The 21,243-nt window shown below is 42.1% G+C and overlaps 1 protein-coding gene across 2 annotated transcripts; it reads right to left on the reverse strand.

Moving 5' to 3' along the window:
* Positions 1-122: 122 nt before the first annotated feature.
* On the reverse strand, positions 123-20,140 carry WHAMM (WASP homolog associated with actin, golgi membranes and microtubules). Of its 2 annotated transcripts, XM_029239435.1 has the most exons (10): positions 19,407-20,140; positions 16,227-16,400; positions 13,714-13,864; positions 10,879-11,048; positions 9,758-9,920; positions 7,176-7,363; positions 6,131-6,217; positions 5,800-5,895; positions 2,970-3,459; positions 127-1,145 (listed from the first exon to the last, which is right to left on the reverse strand). In XM_029239435.1, exons 1-10 carry the CDS (start codon positions 20,019-20,021, stop codon positions 850-852), a joined length of 2,430 nt encoding a protein of 809 aa, XP_029095268.1. In that variant the 5' UTR covers positions 20,022-20,140; the 3' UTR covers positions 127-849. The 2 variants fall into 2 exon arrangements, with proteins under 2 accessions (XP_029095269.1, XP_029095268.1); XM_029239436.1 differs by lacking the exon at positions 6,131-6,217 and having other exon boundaries at positions 123-1,145.
* Positions 20,141-21,243: the final 1,103 nt, after the last annotated feature.

The raw sequence follows: 21,243 nt of genomic DNA on the forward strand, positions 1-21,243 counted from the left end.
CTGCAGTGGCTTGTCTTGTTGCAGAGCACGGGCTCTAGGCGCGCGGGCTTCAGTAGTTGCAGCTCACGGGCTCAGTAATTGTGGCACGCAGGCCCTAGGGTGCGCGGGCTTCAGTAGTTGTGGTTCGTGGGCTCTAGAGCGCAGGCTCAGTAGTTGTGATGCACGGGCTTAGTTGCTCCGTGGCATGTGGGATCTTCCTGGACCAGGGCTCGAACCCGTGTCTCCTGCGTTGGCAGGCGGATTCTTAACTGCTGTGCCACCAGGGAAGTCCCGTTTAATGTTTTCAATAAGATTTCAGCTAAACCCAGCCAAGGGAGGGATGGCTGTGTTAAGATATTATGTTTCATTTCCTCATGAGTGACACTGATGCATTATAAATAGTTCTTTATTATGAGTTTATATACTGCCTGATACATGAAATACATTTCCTTTAAAATATTTAAAATAATTCCTGCTTATAAGCAACTTATTCGGATTATTGTTAAAATAATGTTCACATTCAAACCTTTCAATCCCAGGAAACCACTACACACACTCGGGAGGAACGGTCAGTAGTGCTGTTTACCATAGCAGTGTAAACGTTTTTCAGAATAAGGGAATGATTCTAGATTATCCGTGGTGAACAATAACTACCATTTTCTTATGCCAGCTGTGCTCACCGTGCATTCTTAGATGCGTGAAAGGCACCACGTCTCTCCTTCCTTCCCTGACTTTAAGAGCTGCAGCGTTAAATAAAGCTGCAACGTCACACACCCAGCCCTGCTGATCTTTCGGGGTGTTATGTGGCCAGTCTACCAGCACCCCATTCACATGCTTTTCCAGAACGAGCCTTGGGCCTTGGCGAAGAGGCTAACGGTCCCACTCGCCGGGGTTCTGCTCATCACGATCGTCCTCCTCCGAGTCAGCAGATACTCTCTTAATTCTCTGGAGCGCCGCCTTGATGCTCCTCTCCAGGTCGCTGGTGGGTTTATTGCTGGGGCTCGGGCCAAGGTCAGGGTGAACTTTCTTCAGTTTGACCCCTTGCCTTATGGCAGCCAGAATGTGCTCATTGACTGAGGCACGGGGAGGGGACAAAGTGGGCGCTTGCACCTTCTGGAGAGGGGCCCTGTCATGCCTTAAGGAGGCCAGCACTTCATCCATCGACCCTGAAATTGAGTAAACAGAGCAAGGAGTCACGAAATCATACTCTTTCTCCCTGAGATGCCGAGACATTTTTGGACTCGTTAACAGGGTTACGTCACCCATCAGTTAATGCGATGATGTAAACAAATCATCATCATTCCATTAAACAAATGCTCTGATTATCTGCTAGAGAGGTCGACCATCAGCTCCCTTTCTGAATCCAGGATAGTCTAATTGCTAATATTTTACCTTGACCACTTATTTTCCAGTACTTCTTCAAATCCATAGCAACTCCCAGGCACAGTCAAAAGTCAACGTACCTTCTGTTTCTCAAGACACAGGCGTTATCATCCTTTTGTGTAACCCTGAATATAGTTATGAATTCCTGGGGTATTAGAGTAATCCAACCCAATGTGCATTGACAGCTCTAAGATTGTATCTCCTCCATTTCCCTTCCCACTTAAAAATTTTTTTTAACGTACCCCACTGTATTTCTCCAACTTCAGTCTCGGATATTAGTCAGTGATGACTCGTTCTGTGATAATGAAGCGAGTAGGTTTCTACACATGAAAAGGCTTAAAGCAAAACTTTAATCAGTAGCTCAATGAACCCAGAGTGGGTGGCACTGGCACATTTCTCTGTATATAGTGTGTTTAATTCCACCTACATTACCCTGACGTAACTTACGTGCTCTACTTTTGAGGGTGTGAAATGCTGTCAAAACACAGATTAGATCAGAGTTTCAAGGCCTTGGTGAAGAGAAGCTATTTTTCACTCTGGCACCTTGAGACCCCTGCGGGGGTAAAATCTTTTACCACCTGCTGGAGACTGGGGCATGACTGTAGCCACTCATCTAGGGATCTTCTATATGAGACTTCAAGGTGAACAGTCATTTCTAGTTCAGAATTGAAAGGCCATGCCGTGGCTAACAAAACACTTTGGATTTTAACCTATAACTTGTTATTACATTTCCCGTCTAGGAGTAATACGACAAAGTTTCACCATCAAGGGCATTTTATTATTCTTTCCAGTGAACTGAGGCAGTGTGTGTGAGCTGATCAGGGCTTCCCACACCGTGGGCTACACCAGGCCGGGAACAGGGTGCCCCCCGCAAAGCCCTGCCACGTCCCATCTCTCGTCTGGGCCCAGGCACGTGAGCTCTCGCTTTCATTTACACGATGTTGCCACAGACCCCATGGAAATGGGCCTACGGTCTCTACCTAAGAGCGTGCACATTTTCATTTGTACCCGGCTCCAGGTGCAAAGAAACCTTGAACTCAGAATAACCAGAATACGCATTAACCAGAACCACAGTTTGGAACTGTTCTGTTTGTATAATTCACATCACCTAGCACAATCGCCTTGTATGTTCTAGGCATAGGTACTCAGGCATAATCTTTAAAACAAGTGTACACAGCATTTCGATAGACTTTAAACACAGACACAAATACACTCCAGAGCAGTGGGCTCTGAGTCTGGGCAGATTTCAGCCCGTCTCCTCCATAGTCAATGTCTAAATCATAATTAGAATAATGAGTAGAACTATAGCCCTCATTAGACAGAAATATTCAAGTGTATTCAGTGTGCTATACTTGCAAATGCAAAAAAGTGGTCTACTATTTTTTTGACCGCTTCATTTTAGAAAGATTTCCCGCAGCATTTATCAAACTCAGATTTAGGCTATGCTAACTTTGCAATAAAAGAGTGATAAGGCAAAAAAATGCTGAAATATTTTAAGACTGTAGAGAGTTCTAAAAAAGATTTTGATTTGAAGATGAAGGCTCCTAAAGCTAGAATGCTCCAACCACCTAACCAGCCCTGTGAGCAGGGACACTTCGGCAGATTACCTGGGCAGCTAAGACTGTCTGAGGAACCACACGGGCTCTCAGCGGGCGATTCACACACTAGAGGAAGCGGCTGATCATCTTTCGCTGGAGTCCTGAAGTGTAAATTCCGATGATTTGCAGATTGAGAAGAAAAGGGCGGAGCAGGGAGGGGCGGGGGCGGTGGCGGCGGTGGTGGCGGCGGCGGCGGCGGCGGCGGCGGTGGTGGAGGAGGTGGCGGCAGTGACAACTCCTCACTTGATCTGCAGTGTGTATGGGCACCAACTGGAACAAAAGTCTGAACAGGGATGTTTCTAGCACAGTCTTCAGGCTCAGGGGTTATCACGTTACTAACTTCAGATAAGGGAGCGCTTCTGGTTTTCCTAGAGGACGGATGGATCACCGCCGTCATCTGAGAAGTCGGCGGGGATGTCTGCCGGGGAAGTCCACTCGGCAGGTGTGGAGCCACAGGTTGTGAGCGAGAGCTCTTTAGGACAGAGCGACCTGGACATCTCTGAAAATGAAAAACTGTTGTGAGAAACTTGCTACAAACGCAAACCGTCAAAATGCTGAAGCTTTCTGTAAGTGAACACTGAAGCATTTCTGTGCGTGGATTATTCTAATTCACAAAGTGGCTCCTTCTCACCATGTACTGCCACCCTTGCTACTAAATCTATCTATTAAGGAATAAGCATTTCTATCCTTTCATAGAATACTTTCTCTGTAATAAAGATATGAAAGGATATATACAGATGAAAACATTCATCATATTTTTAGTATGAAAAATCAGAAACTTAGTATCAACGATAGGTGGAAAAAATTACGGTGAATTTAAAGTATTAGGCAGCCATGAAAAATCGTAAGTAGTGCAAAGTCCGAAACATCCTTAAAAAATGCAGATGATCTGGTGTTAAATGTATAACCAGGTAAAAGACAGAGGTATGAAAAATACCAGCAGGGTGGACCTCAAAGTGACAGTTAAAACAGGAATTATGGATGTTTCTCTAATTTTTATGTTTAGAGCAAATTTTATAATTTAAAAATGTGAATTAAAGAAGTTCTGATGAACGCATATATGTGAAATCTAGACAAATGGCATAGTTGACTTTATTTGCAAAGCAGAAATAGACGCACAGACAAAGCAGAAATAGAGAAAAATGTATGGATGCCCAAGGGGAAAGGGGTGGGGTGGGAGGAATTGGGAGATTGGGACTGACACATATACACTATTGATGCTATGTATAAAATAGACAACTGAAGAGTGGCCCCCCGCTCGCTGCAACTAGAGAAACCCCTTGCACAGAAACGAAAACCCAACACCGCCAAAAATATTTAAATAAATAAAAATTTTAAAATAATAATAATAAAAATAAAATAGACAACTGATGGGAACATACTGTAGAGCGCAGGGAACTCTTTAATTCACTGTGGTGACCTAAATGGGAGGGAAATCCAAAAGGGAGGGGATATATGTATATGTATGGCTGATTCATTTTGCTGGGCAGTGGAGCTAACACAACATTGTAAAGCAACTATACGCCAATAAAAATTAATTAATAAAAAAAAATAAAGAAGTTCTGGTCTCGCAGGTATAGTTTACTAAAGAAAAACCTAACCTTACAAAGACCTAATCTTGAGGGATGTATACCTCCATGGACCAAAAAAACTGCAACTTTTACCAATTTGAGGTCAACTTGTTCCACTTTGTTGAGAGCTTAGGCAGCCTGATTTCTGTCACCTTCATACCATCTTCATACTGTCTACATTTGAAAGTTCATGACTGCTCTGACTAGTTCAGGGCTACGGAGCTGGACTTGCATCCCTGAAGTCCCTTCCTCCACACTGATCAATACCCTCTGGTGACAGCTGACCAGCAAGTTACTGTCCACCTGGCTCATCTGTATTCATGTAGCCCCCCGCATTCATGCCCAGGCTCCCACCCAGGACAAGCAGACTCTCTGGAGGTGGGGTCTGGGCATGAGTATTCTTTAGAAGCTCCAGAGGTGCTTCTGATGTGCTGCCCGGGTTGGAGAATCTCTGCTGTGGCTCTGACTCTGTATATCCCTCATCTAAGTCGTGTAATCACCCTGAGCATCAGTTACTCACCTTTAAAGTGGTGATGATATCGCACAAGGTTGTTTTAAGAATTAAATGAGAATGAATGTAAGTGCCTAGCACATGCCTGGTGTACGGCAGTGATCAGAGTAGAAAGCATATCGGGAAACAAGATGAAGTTGTAGGACATGATTGATTCGCTCTGGTGGCCCCTATTTTTCTTGTTGGTATCACACAGTGCACCTTCAGTACCTCATCCCAGAATTATGTCTGGGAGTGGGTGGTTTTCTCTTTTGGTTCATTGTGAAGGTGTGTGTTGCAGGTGTGTGATGAGAACAGGTTTATGTTCTACATTCAACAAATTTAATGTTACTTTAAAATAAGTATTTACTGTTTTTTTTTAAACCTATTCACTTTTAATAGGGCGCAAAATTATACTTACATCACAGTGTTTCCTTGACCAAATTTTAAAGACTTCTTTATTACAAATGAGGAAACAGCTAAATCTAAGGGCAATTTAGCTATTTTCAGTTTTCCCTGCCAGCTGACACCATGATGAGCAGAGTCACACCACCTGGTCAGGGGGCAGAGCAGGAACCCTAGTGTGTGGCAAGGTCAAAAACATCATGATATTTCTAATATTTTTGATTTTTATTTATAGACTACAAATAATGGCATTTGGGAAACATTTTATGTCCCAAATTTCTGTTCCTAATACTTTATACTTTTCTCCTAGGATGGGTGATCTTCGTATATTTCTCCAGACAATGCAGGCGAAGTGATTATTTCTAGAACTCACCTCTTTAAATGCTCTCAATCGTTGGAGTGTTTTTTGGCGCTCTTGGTTTATCCATTCTTTTTTCTTTTGCTCCTCCTCTTTTTTCTGGTCTCTTTTCTGTATTTAAACAAACACATATTTGTAAACTTCTCAGAAGTCCTGAGAAAGAGAGGGACTGTCACCTGACCTTATTGCCTCCTCTGGCCCCCACGTCTGCCCCCCACACGGCAGGGCCAGACTGCGCTGTCCCCTCAGGATCAAGGCTGACGGGGCAGTGGAGCTCCACTTTGCACAAACTTAAGCCCGTGTGTCATGTTATGCAAATATAAAACATTTTTCTTCAACCACTCACCCTCTGAACGCTATGATGCTGATGAAAATATTTTATGCTTTCTTCAGCCTGTTGCAATCTGAGTCGATGATTTTCTTTGCATTGATCCTGGGGGAATAATATAATTTCATAGATCTGTTTTTCACCTGGTTATAAATTGAACGCCACCTGGTTTTTAATATTACCATGGGCTATAGCATAAAAGGTTAAAAGAAAAAAGCACTGCATTTGGGCTGCAGTATAAAGCATTTATTAATAGGAGTTATGGTGTGGCTCAGTGCTTCTGCCTTCTCCTCGGTCACGTGATACAGGGCAGTGGGCTGCTTACGGGAATCCCTCCTTCCCGGTAGGAGGGCCACGGCTGGGATTTAGTGCTTTGAGAGATGAAAAAGCAAATCCTCCAAACAAGTAGAAATGAGAGGACATACAGGCAGTCCCACATTCCTAAGTGGGGTGTGTCCTAAGGATCTGTTTCAATGCAATTATTTTAAACACATTTCCCCATAATGTTCTAAGTAATATCTCCAAATATACCTACATAACACATCCAACCTACAATACCTGAAAAAGTATATTAAAAACTACATCTCAATTATGCTTAGCCATTCTTAGTATGTTACCTTTTTATGTAATCACAGAGTGTTTAAAAATTAAGAAAAAAATCACTCACCGCATATAAGGATTGAAATGAGCTGAATATTATCTGATATTTTATAATCAACAGTTCACAATAAAATTAATTTCAGCATTTATTATAGCTGATTAGAAGTTTCTACCTATTGTGGTTTTTAAAATACCTGTGTAAGTAATAGGCATTCAATAAATAGTTGTTGAAAGACTTAATTAAAATCTAAAAATGATGGCAAATGCTTAAATCCAAAAGGAAAAAGAATCTTCTTAAGAAAAACATTTTAAATGTATTTTAATTGTATCCACTGATAGCTACATAAACACACACAAAATTAATCATTGATAAAAAGCCTTATTTTCAATACCTCTTTATCTTTCATAAAAGAAGAAACCCCCAGAAGGGGTAAGAAAAGAAAGCTGCCCTGGGCGCTCCTACCTTTCTGTTCCTGAGACGGGCTCTTCTGGCACAGATCCTGCCCCGTTTAGATTCCAGCTGCTGGCACTGCCGGCTGAGTTCCTTCACCTCCAAATTCTTATCATCCTGCAGCCCCATTACATGATCCATGACTTTAAGTTCCTCTGGATTTTCACATGGATCATAATAGATAACTTCATCCTGTTTATCTAGAAACATGTTAATGATTTCTTAAAAATATGTCTTATTATTAAAAATAATGCATACTTTAAGGTAAGGAAAGTTAAATATCCTTGTAATTATGATTAACATTTATGTATATGTATATCTATGTGTACACACATACACACACAAACTTATATAGCTACACATATCAATAAACAGAATTCTTAGAGAAACTTTTCCATGTGATGGAAATATAATTTTAATGGCAACACAGTATTCTCAAATTTAAGCACTCTCTGTTGTTAGAATATTCCAGTGTTCTATTATTATCAATTTCACTGTGATGAACATCTGAATATAAATCTTTGTGTACATTTTTTATTACTTCCTCAGCAGATGAATATTTAAGGCTCTTGATGACTCTTGTCAAATCACCCTCCTCCAAAAAGGCAACTTACATTCTACCAGCAGTATATCATTAAGGTGCCTTAATGATATTTAATCTTAATTACATATTGATTTTTAAAAAGTACATGCTAACTGTAACAAATTCAAGCCCTACAGAAGTACACAAAATAAAAAGTGAAATTTGCCTCTTCCTTCACCAACTCTTTGGCATCTTATTCCCAAAGGAACACATGGACAGTTTGGCATGCATCCTTCCAGATTAACTTTTTTCTAATAGAAGTTTTTCCTAAATATGTAAAACGCTTATAATGTGAAGCTACTGTAAAGTTTTTTGAATACCTAGGATTAAATTAAATGTTCAGGATCTATATGAAGAAAATAACTAAACTTGGAGGAACTTTAGGGAAAAAAAGACTTAAGTAAATGGAGAGACATACCATGTTCTTGGATGGGAAGATTCAAAATTGAAAAGATGACAATTCTCCCCAAATTATCTCTAATGTTAAGTGCAATCCCAATAAAAATTCCGAGTTTTTTGGGTTTTTTTGTTTTGAACTTGCCAAAATGATTCTAAAGTTCATCTGGAAGAATAAAGGAGTGAGAAAAGTCAGAAAATTTTTGGAAAAGTAGAGTAATGGGGGAAGTACTTGCTTTACCTGATACTAAAATGTACCTCCAAGGTACAATAATAGAAACAGCATGGTACTGGCACCAGAAGCCACTCACAAATCAGTGAAAGAAAATAATTCATAAATAGATCAAAACAAATATGATAATTCTGGATATGAGACAGGTAAAAGTCAAAGCAAAGCAACAGGGGAAAATGTTTTTAAAAACTAGTGATTGGGACTGCTAACAATTTGGGGGGAAAAGTTAGATTCCTACCCCACATCAAAATAAATTTCACCTGGATTAAAGAGCCAAATGTTTTTAAAAACAAAATCATAAGAATACTGAAATAAAACATAAGTAAATACTGATATAATTTTGGGATAAGGAGATATAACACCAAAGCAGAAGACTGATAGAGGTGACTTCATAATAATTAAATATTCCTACAAGGCAAGAAAAAGCAAATGACAGAGAAATTATTTGCAACATATGACAGATAATAGAATAACATCTCTAATATAGAAAGGGAATGTTCCAAAGAAAAATGGTCAAAGGCCATGAATAGGCCATGAATAAAAGAAATACAAATGGCCAGTAAACATACAAAATTGCGTTCAACATCACTTGTGATTAAATAAATGAAAATTAGAAGATGCCATTTTTTGGTCTCAAGTAGGTGAGAATTTAAATGAATAAGTATGGGGAAAAAGCTATTTTTATAATCAGCTGATGGGAGCATCATTTTGTACAACCTATCTAGAGGGCCATTATGTAGAATGAAATTTAGAAATTTAGAAAATAATAGAGGTGTAGAAAAATGCATATCAAATGATTCTTGTAGGTTTTTTTTAACAAGTATGTGTCAAAATGTAAAATATGCATTGTCCTTGACCTGATTCCATCTTTAGAAATTTATTCCAAGGAAATAATCTGTTGTAATCACAAAGACATGTGTAAAGGAAGGTTCTTCACTACAATGCTGTTCACAACAGTGAAAAAGTGGAAATCCCGGCATGTCTATACAATGGAATACTATGCAGCCATTAAAATTTTTGATGGTTTTCTTACTTACTGAAATGGAAGAATGATTATTATGTATTAAGTGAAAAAGAGGTTACTGAACAGGATACATAGTTCTGGTTTAAGAAATTGAAAGATTTATAAACATCAGCATACAAAAAAGGCTACAAAGCTATAGAGCCTAAGTATCTCTAAATGATTTAATTGGGGTAATAATAGTTTCCCTTTGTTTTGCTGTGTGTTTAACAATGAATATATTATTTGAATAATAAAGTACTAAAGGGAAACTTTGTTAGAAAATTTCAGATATATTAGACAATATACAGTAATTGATAATATGATCTGTATTTCCTTGAATGTGTAATTTAAACATATATACATTTATATATATGTTTTACCTTTTATAAGTCTTTTAATAGAGTCCAACTGTGTAACAAGCAGTATTTCTTCATATTTTAATATCTCAAATTTAACCTCGTATAGTTCTAACTGAACTTCATAATATTGTATTTCTAATTCGTCTACAACATTTATTTTTTCTTGTTCTGGAAGATCTTCCATCTTGTTTTCATGAAAAAAATAAGAGCAAGTTAAAATAATTAGTACATTAAAGGCAAACTTTACAAGCATTCAAGTTATTTTCTGTTCCTTGCTCAATATCAAATATAAAAAAAGCAAATAGAGAAGAAACACTTTTCCATTTCATTTAATGGGATAAAAATGCCTTCTTCAATGTTTGTCACAAATACTTTAGCTCATCCCTGAAATATATGAAAACATTTAGGTTTTGAGAAAAATAAACAGCAATGAGGTATTTACAAATGTTTTCTGCTTTAAAGTCATAATGTTACAGGAAAAAAATTAAGTGACTACGCTTCTAGGATAAAGCACCTCTTTGATTATTCTAAAATTGTGCTGAAAACACGGCTTGATTGATTTTAAACTACTGAGTACTTGATTGATTTTAAAGTACTACATCAGTACTGAGTTTGATGTTATCGTCAAGTGAATCCTACAATATAATATTTCACAAACAGGGACCTCCTTGGTGGCGCAGTGGTTAAGAATACGCCTGCCAGTGCAGGGGACACAGGCTCGATCCCTGGTCCAGGAAGATCCCACATGCCGCAGAGCATAAGCCGATGCCCCACAACTACTGAGCCCACATGCCTAGAGCTTGTGCTCCGCAACAAGAGAAGCCACTGCAATGAGAAGCCAGCACACCGCAAGGAAGAGTAGCCCCTGGTCACCACCACTAGAAAAAGCCCGCACGCACCAATGAAGACCCAACAAAGCCAAAAACAAATAAATAAATAAACAATTAAAAAAAAATAATATTTCACAAACATTTTGGCCAAAGGGAAACTTCACGGCCAACCTTCCACAGTCTGCAAATCTACTGGAAGATGGTGTTGGAATAAGCAAAGAAAGGAAGCTCTTTCACAATGCCTGGAAAGAAAGATTCTACCTAAAATAAAAGTGTATTTTTAAAACAAAGTTTCACTTCTCTTTGTCTCACCTTTCCCTGAATTTCAGCTCTTTTGTGACTGAAACACAACTCTTTGGCTCTCATGAGTTGCAGAGTCTCCCGAGCTAACATCAGCTTGAGTTTTTCTAACCTGGGAGTTGCTGTGGCCCAGGCAGCCTGGCCATATCTCTTCTCATCCTGTGCCATTTGTTTCTGCATTCCTGTTGTATTGTAATTAATAAAATAAAACATAATTACAACTCATTAAAAACAGAAAAATTTATCCTGAACTAATTCTTTGTTTATTGCCTCCCATGTTACCTGCAAAACATCCCTTTTAAAAGAAAAGTTCTTGTATTTTAGTGAATTTTTATTGTCACAAAAATAATGCATGGTTATTGGTATAAAATTTTAGATAACTTCATTTAAAAAAAGAAAATAATAAATCATGAATCTCACTTATTTAAAGCAATTGCTTCTTACATTTTGGTGCATATACTTCTAGACTATTTCTATGTTTAGCTAGACAGACAGGAAGATATAGTTTGACCAAAACAAACAAAACCCCCCCCCCACAGGATCATCATTCTGCTTTCTATCTTTTTTATTTCACTTAATATATGAGGGAACTCTTGCTATTCATAAAAATAATTATAGAGAATCATGCTTACTGCTATATGGCGTTCCATTTTATAAATGTACTATAGTTCAACAAACTGACAGGCAATAAGTTGTTGCTATTTGGGTCTACTATCAACAATGATTTAAGATCAAAGTCCTTCACCCAGCCCACAAGACCATATGGTCTCATCCCTGCCTGTCTTGCTGGCATTATCTCACACCACATTCTCCATTCAGGCATACCTCAGAGATAATGCAGGTTCAGTTCCAGACCACCACAATAAAGCGAATATCACAATAAAGTGATTCACATGAATTTTCTGGTTTCCCATTGCGTATAAAAGTTATGTTTACACTGTACTGTGGTTTATTAAGTGTACAGTAGCATTATGTCTAAAAAAACAATGTATATTTGAGGCAGGAGATAAGACGGGCCCCGGGCTAAACAGTTTCTCCCCTGTGGACAGAAACTCTGTAATAGCAGAAACTCCATAAAAGCAGGATAATGGGGACTTCCCTGGTGGCACAGTGGTTAAGAATCCACCTGCCAATGCAGGGGACACGGGTTCGATCCCTGGTCCAAGAAGATCCCACATGCCACGGAGCAACTAAGCCCGTGCACCACAACTACTAAGCCCACGTGCCACAACTACTGAAGCCCATATGCCTAGAGCCCATGCTCCACAAGAGAAGCCACTGCAATGAGAAGCCTGTGCGCCACAACTAAGAGTAGCCCCCATTCGCTGCAACTAGAGAAAGCCAGTGCATAGCAACAAAGGCCCAACACAGCCAAAAATTAAAAAAAAAAAAGGATGATGGAGGAGGCCCTTACCAGATAAGAGATAAAAGACCACATATTCCTCATTCTCGAAGTCAAGGAGAACTTCCTGACTACACATGCACAGAAAGGCTCCTTGGAGGTCAAAAAGGGAGGGGGCGCCACCTCATAGTAAGTGATGTCAACCTACCCTAAGCCTCTAGAATCCATCTTGGCTAAGAGATGCGCACACACACACACACACACACACACACACACACACACGAGGATCCTGAGATATACCAAATACGGACTCAGAACCAGGCAAAGCAAGATGACTAGTCAAAGGAAACCCGGAAGAAATGCCCCGTAAAAGTGATTCAGACTACCACGAGGGTGTGACTCTCTCTGAGCCCACCCGTGTGTCTATCCACAGTCACTGTCCTCTTCTTCCTTTTAATAAACACTTTACTTGCTTCACTACTTTCTGTCTCTATGTGGAAATTCATTTCTACACAGCTGACAGGCCAGGGCCTTGTCACTGGCCACTGGTCCCTGGTGGTCTTGTGGCTAGGATTCAGCGTCCTCACTGCCACGGCCTGATCTCAATCTCTGGCCGGGGAACTGAAATCCTGCTTCAAGCTGCTGCAGGCTGAGGCCATCCGAGATCACATACATACCTTAATTTAAAAATACTTTATTACTAAAATATGCTAACCATCATCTAAGCTTTCAGTGAGTTGTAATCTTTTTGGAATAATAACATCAAAGATCACTAATCACAGATCACCATAAAAAATATAATAATAATGAAAAAGTTTGAGATATTAGGAGAATTACCAAAACGTGACAGAGACATGAAGTGAGCAACTGCTGTTGGGAAAACAGCACTTGCTGTTTTACAATAGACTTGCTCAGTGCAGGACTGTCACAGACCTTCAATCTGTACAAAACATAATATCTGTGAAGTGCAGTAAAGTGCAGTGCAGTGAAATGAGCTATGACATGAGGTGTGCCTGGATTGTGCTCCAGCCCATGGCTTCCTCATACTTGGCATACTTCCCAAGTTCCTCAGACTTGTCAAGCTCCCAAAAACCAGAGGGCCTTTGCAAATGCTACTCCTGCCTGGAACACTCGTCCCTCACTTTTTTGCTTTCTCCACTTCCATTTACTCTTCAGATATCAGGGCAAGTGCCACTTCTCAGAGGCCTTCATTGGCCACTCTGATTGGGCCTAATTTCTCTCTCCTAAGCTCTCAGAGCCCCATGTTTCTCTTCTTCATGTGGCTTGTTGCCACTGCCATTTTCCATGTGTTTGAATGAATATATAATTAATATAATTAAGATTTTTCTCCCTTCACCTGACTGTACAGTGGCTGTTTATGCTTATCCTTATATTGAATCCCCAGTACCTAAAAAATACAGAACCTGGTGCTTAAGAGGCACTCAAATGTTCTCCGAATAAAATGAAAATTACATGTATCTTAGTATAGCATTTTAAATTATTACCTGCTAATGCTTCTACTGTTTTTTCAAAATAATTCACTGTAATATCTTGAATCGAGACTATAGCTTCTTCAGCCCGTCTGGTCCATTCTTGGGCTTCCTTCTGCAGGGCAACTACCCTTTTAGGACCCAGACCATCCTCATCCAAGGACTTCTATAGAAAGAAGGGAAAGTTATATTAGTAAAAGAGAATAGTAATGTAGAGCCATTAGGAAATCGAAAGGAAATTGGTCACATGGATTATTTCAGCTACTTTTATTACTACTACATAGTCAATTAAATTTCATTCATTCATCAGTTCCTTACTGAGTATGAATAAGGCTCTAAGTGGTGCATCCTTTGGATGACAAAGGGATACTCTGAAGTATAAAGGGAAAAAACCCTACTTTTACTTTGTATTACTCAAATAGCTTTTTCTATAAGGGAATGCTGTCAAGTTATGTTTCTCTATTAATAATAATACACGATTGTTTGAATGAGATTTGTATTGTTAAGCACTCAGCAAAAGCCTGGTACATGACACTCAAGTGTTAGCTGTTGCTGTGGTTTCTTTTAGGGACATGGCAGGAAGCTTTTCAATAGTGAGATTCTTTTCTGAAGGGCAAAAGTAATACAGTAACCTAAAACATGAATGATTGTGACATATACTATGTCACCTAGTATCCAATTCTTCTACCAAGCATGATTTAGTGACATAAGAAATACACCCAGGTTAGCCATCAGGGAAATGTAAATTAAAACCACAATGAGATACCACTTCACATCTACTAGGATGGTTATAATCAAAAAGACAGACAATAACAAGTGCTGACGATGATGTGGTCAAATCGGAACCCTCATTTACTGCTGGTAGGAGTGTAAAATGGTGAATTTATGGAAAATAGTCGGGCAGTTCTTCAAAAGGTTAAACAGAGTTACTGTAGGGTCCAGCATATCCATATATCCAAGAAAAATGAATACATATGTCCACATAGAAACTTGAACACAAATATTCATAGCAACGTTCATAATAGCCCAAAAGTGTAAAGTTACAAATGTCCATCAATTGCTAAATGGGTATGTAAATGTGCTATGTGCATATAATGAACATTATTTGGCAATGAAAGAAATGAAGTTCTAATACACACTGCAACATGGATGGAACTTGAAAACCTGATGCTATATGAAAGGAGCCAGACACAAATCATTCCATACGATATGAAATGTCAAGAACAGGGAGATCTAGAGGCAGAAAGCAGATGGGTGGTTGCCTGGAGTTGGGGGGGAATGGGGAATGCATATGGGGTTTCTTTTCAGGGAGATGAAAATGTTCTGGAATTAGTGCTGGTGGTTGCAAAACTCTGAATATACTAAAACCCACTGAATTGTACACTTTAAATAGGTGAATTATATGGTCTGTGAACTATATCTCAGTACAGCTGTTATTTAGAGAAAGAAAAAATATACACAGGAAGTAAAGACAATCCAAATAATAGATTTGCAAAATAACGAACAGAACAACTTTCTCCACAGGTTAGGCTGGCATGAGTTTCATCTAAACATGATACCATTTTTATGGTAGCCCGGCAGTGGCCATGAGTGCATGTGTGGAAGGATGGCCCAGTGCAGGGGGCAGAGATCAAGAGATCTCTGTTGTCTTCTGATTCCAGCTGGTTTAGAGCCAGAGAAAGCTATTGAACCTCCCCACCCACCTTGGTTCCAGATTCATTTATAACACTGGAATGATAATGCTTATTCTAACTAGTGTTCCATGGCTCAATGAAATAAGAGCAATGACAGCATTTACTAAAGTTTAATTTACTGAATTACAATCCAGGGCCTTGCTATTTAAATTTTCATCCTATTTCTCAGAAGTCTGCATGTGTCCTTAGAGGCTGAAATTAAGCTAAAGTAAATAAGCAACACATCAAAAACAAGTCATCACTTCCCTGGTGGCACAGTGGTTAAGAATCCACCTGCCAAGTGCAGGGGACACAGGTTTGATCTCTGGTCCAGGAAGATCCCACATGCCACGGAGCAACTAAGCCCATGCGCCACAACTACCGAGCCTGCGCTCTAGAGCTCACGAGCCACAACTACTGAGCCCATGCGCCACAACTACTGAAGGCCGCGTGCCTACAGCCGGTGCTCCGCAACAAGAGAAGCCATCGCAATGAGAAGCCCGCACACCGCAACGAAGAGTAGCCCCCGCTCGCTGCAACTACAGAAAGCCTGCGTTCAGCAATGAAGACCCAATGCAGCCAAAAAATTAAAATTGAAATTAAAAAAAAAAGTCATCGGCAAAGAAAGTGTGTAACCCTTGAAAATCTGCAGAAATCTTAATGTATTAAGACGACTGATGTAAAATGTCTTCATCTGAAATCAATTTAAAAAATAATAAATTCAATATATCTACAATATATCTAAATATAGGGTAAACCCAAAGTGGAAACACAGACTGAATCTTAAATGCGACTGAAGAAACAGTATACGATAAAGAATAAATCTCATAAAGTAAAAATATAAAGAAAACGTACCAAAATAGCAAGCTTACATGAAGTTGCAAGTTCTCGCATATCCCTGAATGGCTGCAGTAAATACTGGAAGAACATGGTTGCAGCAGTAACTAATTCCTGGTATGCTTCATCTTCCTCTCGATACACTTTCATTAATGCTATCATGGTGTTGGCTTTTTCATGCCCTTGAAGCACCTAGAAGGCAAAATGTAAATAAAGCTCACGTGTGGACAGTATTTATAAGATCATACCAAACCAACAAAGCTAAAGAAACCTGAATGTTCTAAACTTTAATGCGTCAATTTAAAATACTGATTAAGGGCTTCCCTGGTGGCGCAGTGGTTGAGAGTCCGCCTGCCAATGCAGGGGACGTGGGTTCGTGTCCCGGTCCGGAGGATCCCGCATGCTGCGGAGTGGCTGGGCCCGTGAGCCATGGCCGCTGAGCCTGCGCGTCCAGAGCCTGTGCTCCGCAACGGAAGAGGCCACAGCAGTGAGAAGCCCGCATACCGCAAAAAAAAAATACTGATTAAACATGAAAATGCTATTGTTCTCCAACCAAAATGCCCAGTAAGAATGGTTAAATAAATCATGGTATATCCATAGTAGATTATTATTACTATAATCAATCATTCAGCACTGTGCTTTTGAAGACTGTTTAGTAACTGGGGACTTACCAGGGAAGCCCTGGGGACGTTTATAATAATAAGTGGGAGGTGGAGGAGGATGCAGAGTTGAAAATTTTATCTTAACTATGTTTTCTCTAAGTACTCAGAGAAAAGGACCAGAAAAAGGCATCAAATAGGGGGTAGACTGAGGATATTTTTCATCACTCTTCCGACCATAAAGGTTTTGTGAGGAGTACTCCTTTTTTAAAAGCTCATAAGGACACAGAAATGCCTCCAAGTACTTCTCCAGCATGCCAACTCTCTTAATTCCCCCAGGTTAATATTGCCACCAAACTCCCAGCAGATTCAGTTAGCATCACAAATGTGGCTCTAGCCTCTGCAGAGCACTTCTTCTGAGGCAGGATAGAAAATAAACTGAGCATTTATAATCTAGATAAACTCATTTGGTAAGAAATTACCTTACCCCCCAGGAGAAGAGAAATAAAATCAAGTAATAGTATAGACTTTTTTCCCCCAGTCAATAACCTTAAATTCTTCTATTTCCTTCCCTCCCCTTAAGGATAAAGTGATCTATGTTCAGCTGACATTTTATCCAGGTGATAATAATAGGATTAAAAAAAAAGTGTCCCTGAAAAATATTAAAACACACAAAAAAGTAAACTTAGGACAACTGATACTTTTCAGTCTTATTGCTTAGACTATTCAGAATTCAAACCATTCAGCTTCACTTTATATACACTAGCAATATTGGCAACTGGTCTAATTCTAGAATCAATTGCTTTCCTGTTCTAAATATGAGCTGAGTATTAAGATGATCACACACACTTCCACGGACGCAGTATACTTTATATTTAAGCCCTCCTCTGTCCACCTGTTACACGTAAACAGGTGAACCACACAAGTGTCAACAGCTAGCCTAACAGTACGAACTATACTGGTGCCATAATACCTCTGAATGAACTTCAACTTGGGTAAAGTATAACTTTTACAATAGTAACATATATGTTAGCTTAAGGAAAAACCACTTCTGTCAGAAACTGGTGTCTAAAAAATAAAAGTCTGTCTGATTCAAAATGATAAAGTTGGGCTTCCCTGGTGGTAAGAATCTGCCTGCCAATGCAGGGGACACAGGTTCGAGCCCTGGTCCTGGAAGATCCCACATGCCACGGAGCAACTAAGCCCGTGTGCCACAACTACTGAGCCTGTGCTCTAGAGCCCGCAAGCCACAACTCCTGAAGCCTGGGCCCCTAGAGCCTGTGCTCTGCAACGAGAGGCCACTGCAGTGAGAAGCCCTCGCACCGCTGCAAAGAGCGGCTCCGGCTCGGGGTAACTAGAGAAAGCCCGCGTGCAGCAACAAAGACGCAACACAGTCAAAAATAAATTTTAAAAAGATAAAGTTGACTGGCCTGAAACTGCTCTGTGGTTTCCTCACATTAAAAGTGAAATTAGGGGCTTCCCTGGTGGCGCAGTGGTTGAGAGTCCGCCTGCCGATGCAGGGGACACGGGTTCGTGCCCCGGTCCGGGAGGATCCCACATGCCGCGGAGCGGATAGGCCCGTGAGCCATGGCCGCTGAGGCTGCGCATCCGGAGCCTGTGCTCCGCAACGGGACAGGCCACAGCAGTGAGAGGCCCGCGTACCGAAAAAAAACAAACAAACAAAAAAAACCACATTCTATATTTAGCTTGAGAGGATATAATTAAGATTTTGAAATGTGGCTGGATTGTTCTCTTACACCTCCCCTTCCTCAAATGAAGGCAGAGAAAAATCATTCAGATTAAGTACGGCGTATAATGAGAAAAAGGCAAGCAAGAGGCATGTCAGGGTGTGGGATAGAGCACTAAATCTTGACTCAGGAGAGTCAGCTGGTTGTGGATATATGAGCCATATTTTTCTCTTAAACCCTTTTGTGAATTTGTGAATCCCCTTCAGTTCTGTAAGCTTACCACTCAAAAAATGAATTGTTCCATCTCACTAATTACCTCTTTCAAGCTTAAAATTGCACTCATGTTGCTGCTGTTCCACACTGATGAAGACAGCTCACATCCTGTCGGCTGTCCACTTGACCGAGTCTTTATCACCTAAAAAACCTGTGTCCTAGAAAGCACCTACATCCTCTAAAACATTTTGTCTCCATTATCGGTCTTCCCTCATACACAGAACCTGTCAGTGTTTACCTTCAGTCTGTGTTGTCATTTCCTACACGGATGGGATATTTCTAGTTTTGCTTTCAGTATTCTCTGGCACTTCCTGTCAAAACAGCCAGCTCCACCAGCATCTTCAGGGGAAAGGTTTAAGGGCCTACCCTGGCTCCTAACTGCGATTAAACTTTGATTTAACTTAGTCCTCTCGCTATAGGCCCCACGGGGCTTCCGCGTAATTCCCCTCGATGCTCCCCGACAAGTGAAGAGCACCTGCGAGGCTGCGCGGCCCTTCCGCGCATCACGCTGTTAACCTGCTCCTTCCCCGCGCTGGTCTGCGGAAGGACCCCCCTCTCGCACTCGTCCCACCCTGGAAAAGGGCCCGAGGCTCAACCGAGAGGCAGAAGGACCGGGCGACGGCCCGGCGGGCGCGTACCTGGCGCAGCCGCGCCCCCGCCTCGTCCAGCCGCGCGCGCAGGACCCGCTCCCGGAACTCGCGCGGGCTCTCGCAGTCGGCCGCGCATCCCTCGGCGGGGAAGAGCGCGTCGCGCACCGCGGCGCCGCCGCAGCCGTCGGCCGCCTGGCCCAGGTAGCGCTCCAGCTGCCCGCACAGCTCCTGCAGCGCCGCCTCGCCGAGGTCCGTGCGCGCCGGCCATACCAGCGTCCACAGCCCGAGCCCCAGGCCCCAGGCCCCGCCACCGCCCGCGTCCAGCTCCGGCGGCAGCCGCGGGAAGCAGCGCTCTAGCGGCGGCCACAGCGCCGCCAGCTGCTGGTGCGCGCCGCGGAGCCCGGCGGCCGAGAGCAGGCCTGCCCAGCTGGGCGGGGGCGCGGCGGCCTCAGACACGGGCTCGGACACCAGCTCGGGCCCGGGCTGGCTCCCCTTGCGCCGCCGCCGCCGCTGCGCCGTGCGGTCGTGACAAGTCACAGCGAACTTGCCCTCCACGACGTTCCAGGCCACGAGGAAGCGCAGCTGGTGCCGCTCGGGCTCGGCGAAGAGGTCCTCGCGGACCGGCACCCAGCCCTCCAAGCTGTCGGGTTGCTCGTCCTCCATGACCGCCGGCGGTCAGCGCCCGGAGGGCTCGGCTCGCCAGAGCCTGGTCTCCCTGCACCCCCAGCCACTGGACTGTCCAGACCGCGTCATTTTTCGCTGAACTGAAATCGGCGTCAGCACCCCAGCTGCCGCAACCCTCGGCACTTTTGATTGGCTGCCCGCGGCCTGTGAGGCTTCCAGCACGCTTCCGGGATTGGTTGGGTGATAGAAGGGAGGGTTCGCGACAACCAATGAAAAGGTCAGAAGGTCGCCGCTCCGAATCAATCATTGTCGCAACCTCGTCTGGAGCTCGGAATGATCACTCTTGCCTCACCTTTTCCACCTGTGTACACACTGACGTTGAAAAAAATATTTGTTAAATGAACGAGTTATTGTCTTAGCCTCCTACACTAAACTGTGAACCTCTTGAGAACGCAAACCCAGCTAGCTGACTTGGTCTTCTATTACTGGGTAGAAGCCACAAGCTTATTGGTATCAATTCAACAAGCTTTTATGGAATGTATGCTGTGTGCCTGTTTTGGGAGGCTAGGCGCGGAGGGGGCATACAAAAAACGTACAGTCCCTCCGCCTTCAAAGCATCCCAGCTCCCAACCAACATGTTTAAATATAATCTGTGTTCTAACACGTCATTTTAGAGATAAGGAAACTGAGACCCAGAAAAGAAACGTTTCTTAAGATACACAGACACTTAGGGAATTAGACACTTCAGACCACCTGGCTATTGAAGACCTGTTTACGGAGATCAGGAGATGTAGTTTGCAGGTAGGGATGGAGTGTGGGTTGGAGCTGAACCTGTTCATACAACAGGGTATAAGACAGCACAGGGCTCTACCCAGGAAATGTACAGTGTAGACTGAGAAATACAGTACATGTCAGCTCCCGTCCTGTGAGAGCACTGCTAGAGGGGTAGTGGGGTTGGAGGACCGAGGGGGAGGAGCGAGAAGCCCAGGGAGCGGGGAAGGAGCCCTTCGTCAAAACACGTTTGTGAGGGCTTGATTCAGGAACTAGTGAAAGGGCTTTTGAAGTTTTTGAGCTGGGAACGCCAGGAATCAGATTTGTACTTGCTATTATGCCCAAGGTAAAACAACAACAACCCCCCTCGCCCCCCCAAAAGAAAAAAAAAACAGGGCCAGGCTGAAGCTTTGGTTAGGGGCATCTCCACCCCCCCCCCAAGATAATCCCAAGGCATCTAGCAGCCTCTGTGGAATGTAGCTTGAAGGTC

This window comes from Monodon monoceros, unplaced genomic scaffold (assembly GCF_005190385.1).
Source record: "Monodon monoceros isolate NGI ecotype Baffin Bay Population unplaced genomic scaffold, NGI_Narwhal_1 Super_Scaffold_21, whole genome shotgun sequence".
Taxonomy (NCBI): Eukaryota; Metazoa; Chordata; class Mammalia; order Artiodactyla; family Monodontidae; genus Monodon; species Monodon monoceros.

Coding starts and splice junctions, on each gene's coding strand:
- WHAMM (XM_029239435.1), bottom strand. CDS start 20,021: ATGGAGGACGAGCAACCCGACAGCTTGGAGGGCTGGGTGCCGGTCCGC. Junction 9,921..10,878: donor GAGCTGAAATTCAGGGAAAG/GTGAGACAAAGA, acceptor CATGAAAACAAG/ATGGAAGATCTTCCAGAACA. Junction 7,364..9,757: donor TATTAAAAGACTTATAAAAG/GTAAAACATATA, acceptor ACATGTTTCTAG/ATAAACAGGATGAAGTTATC.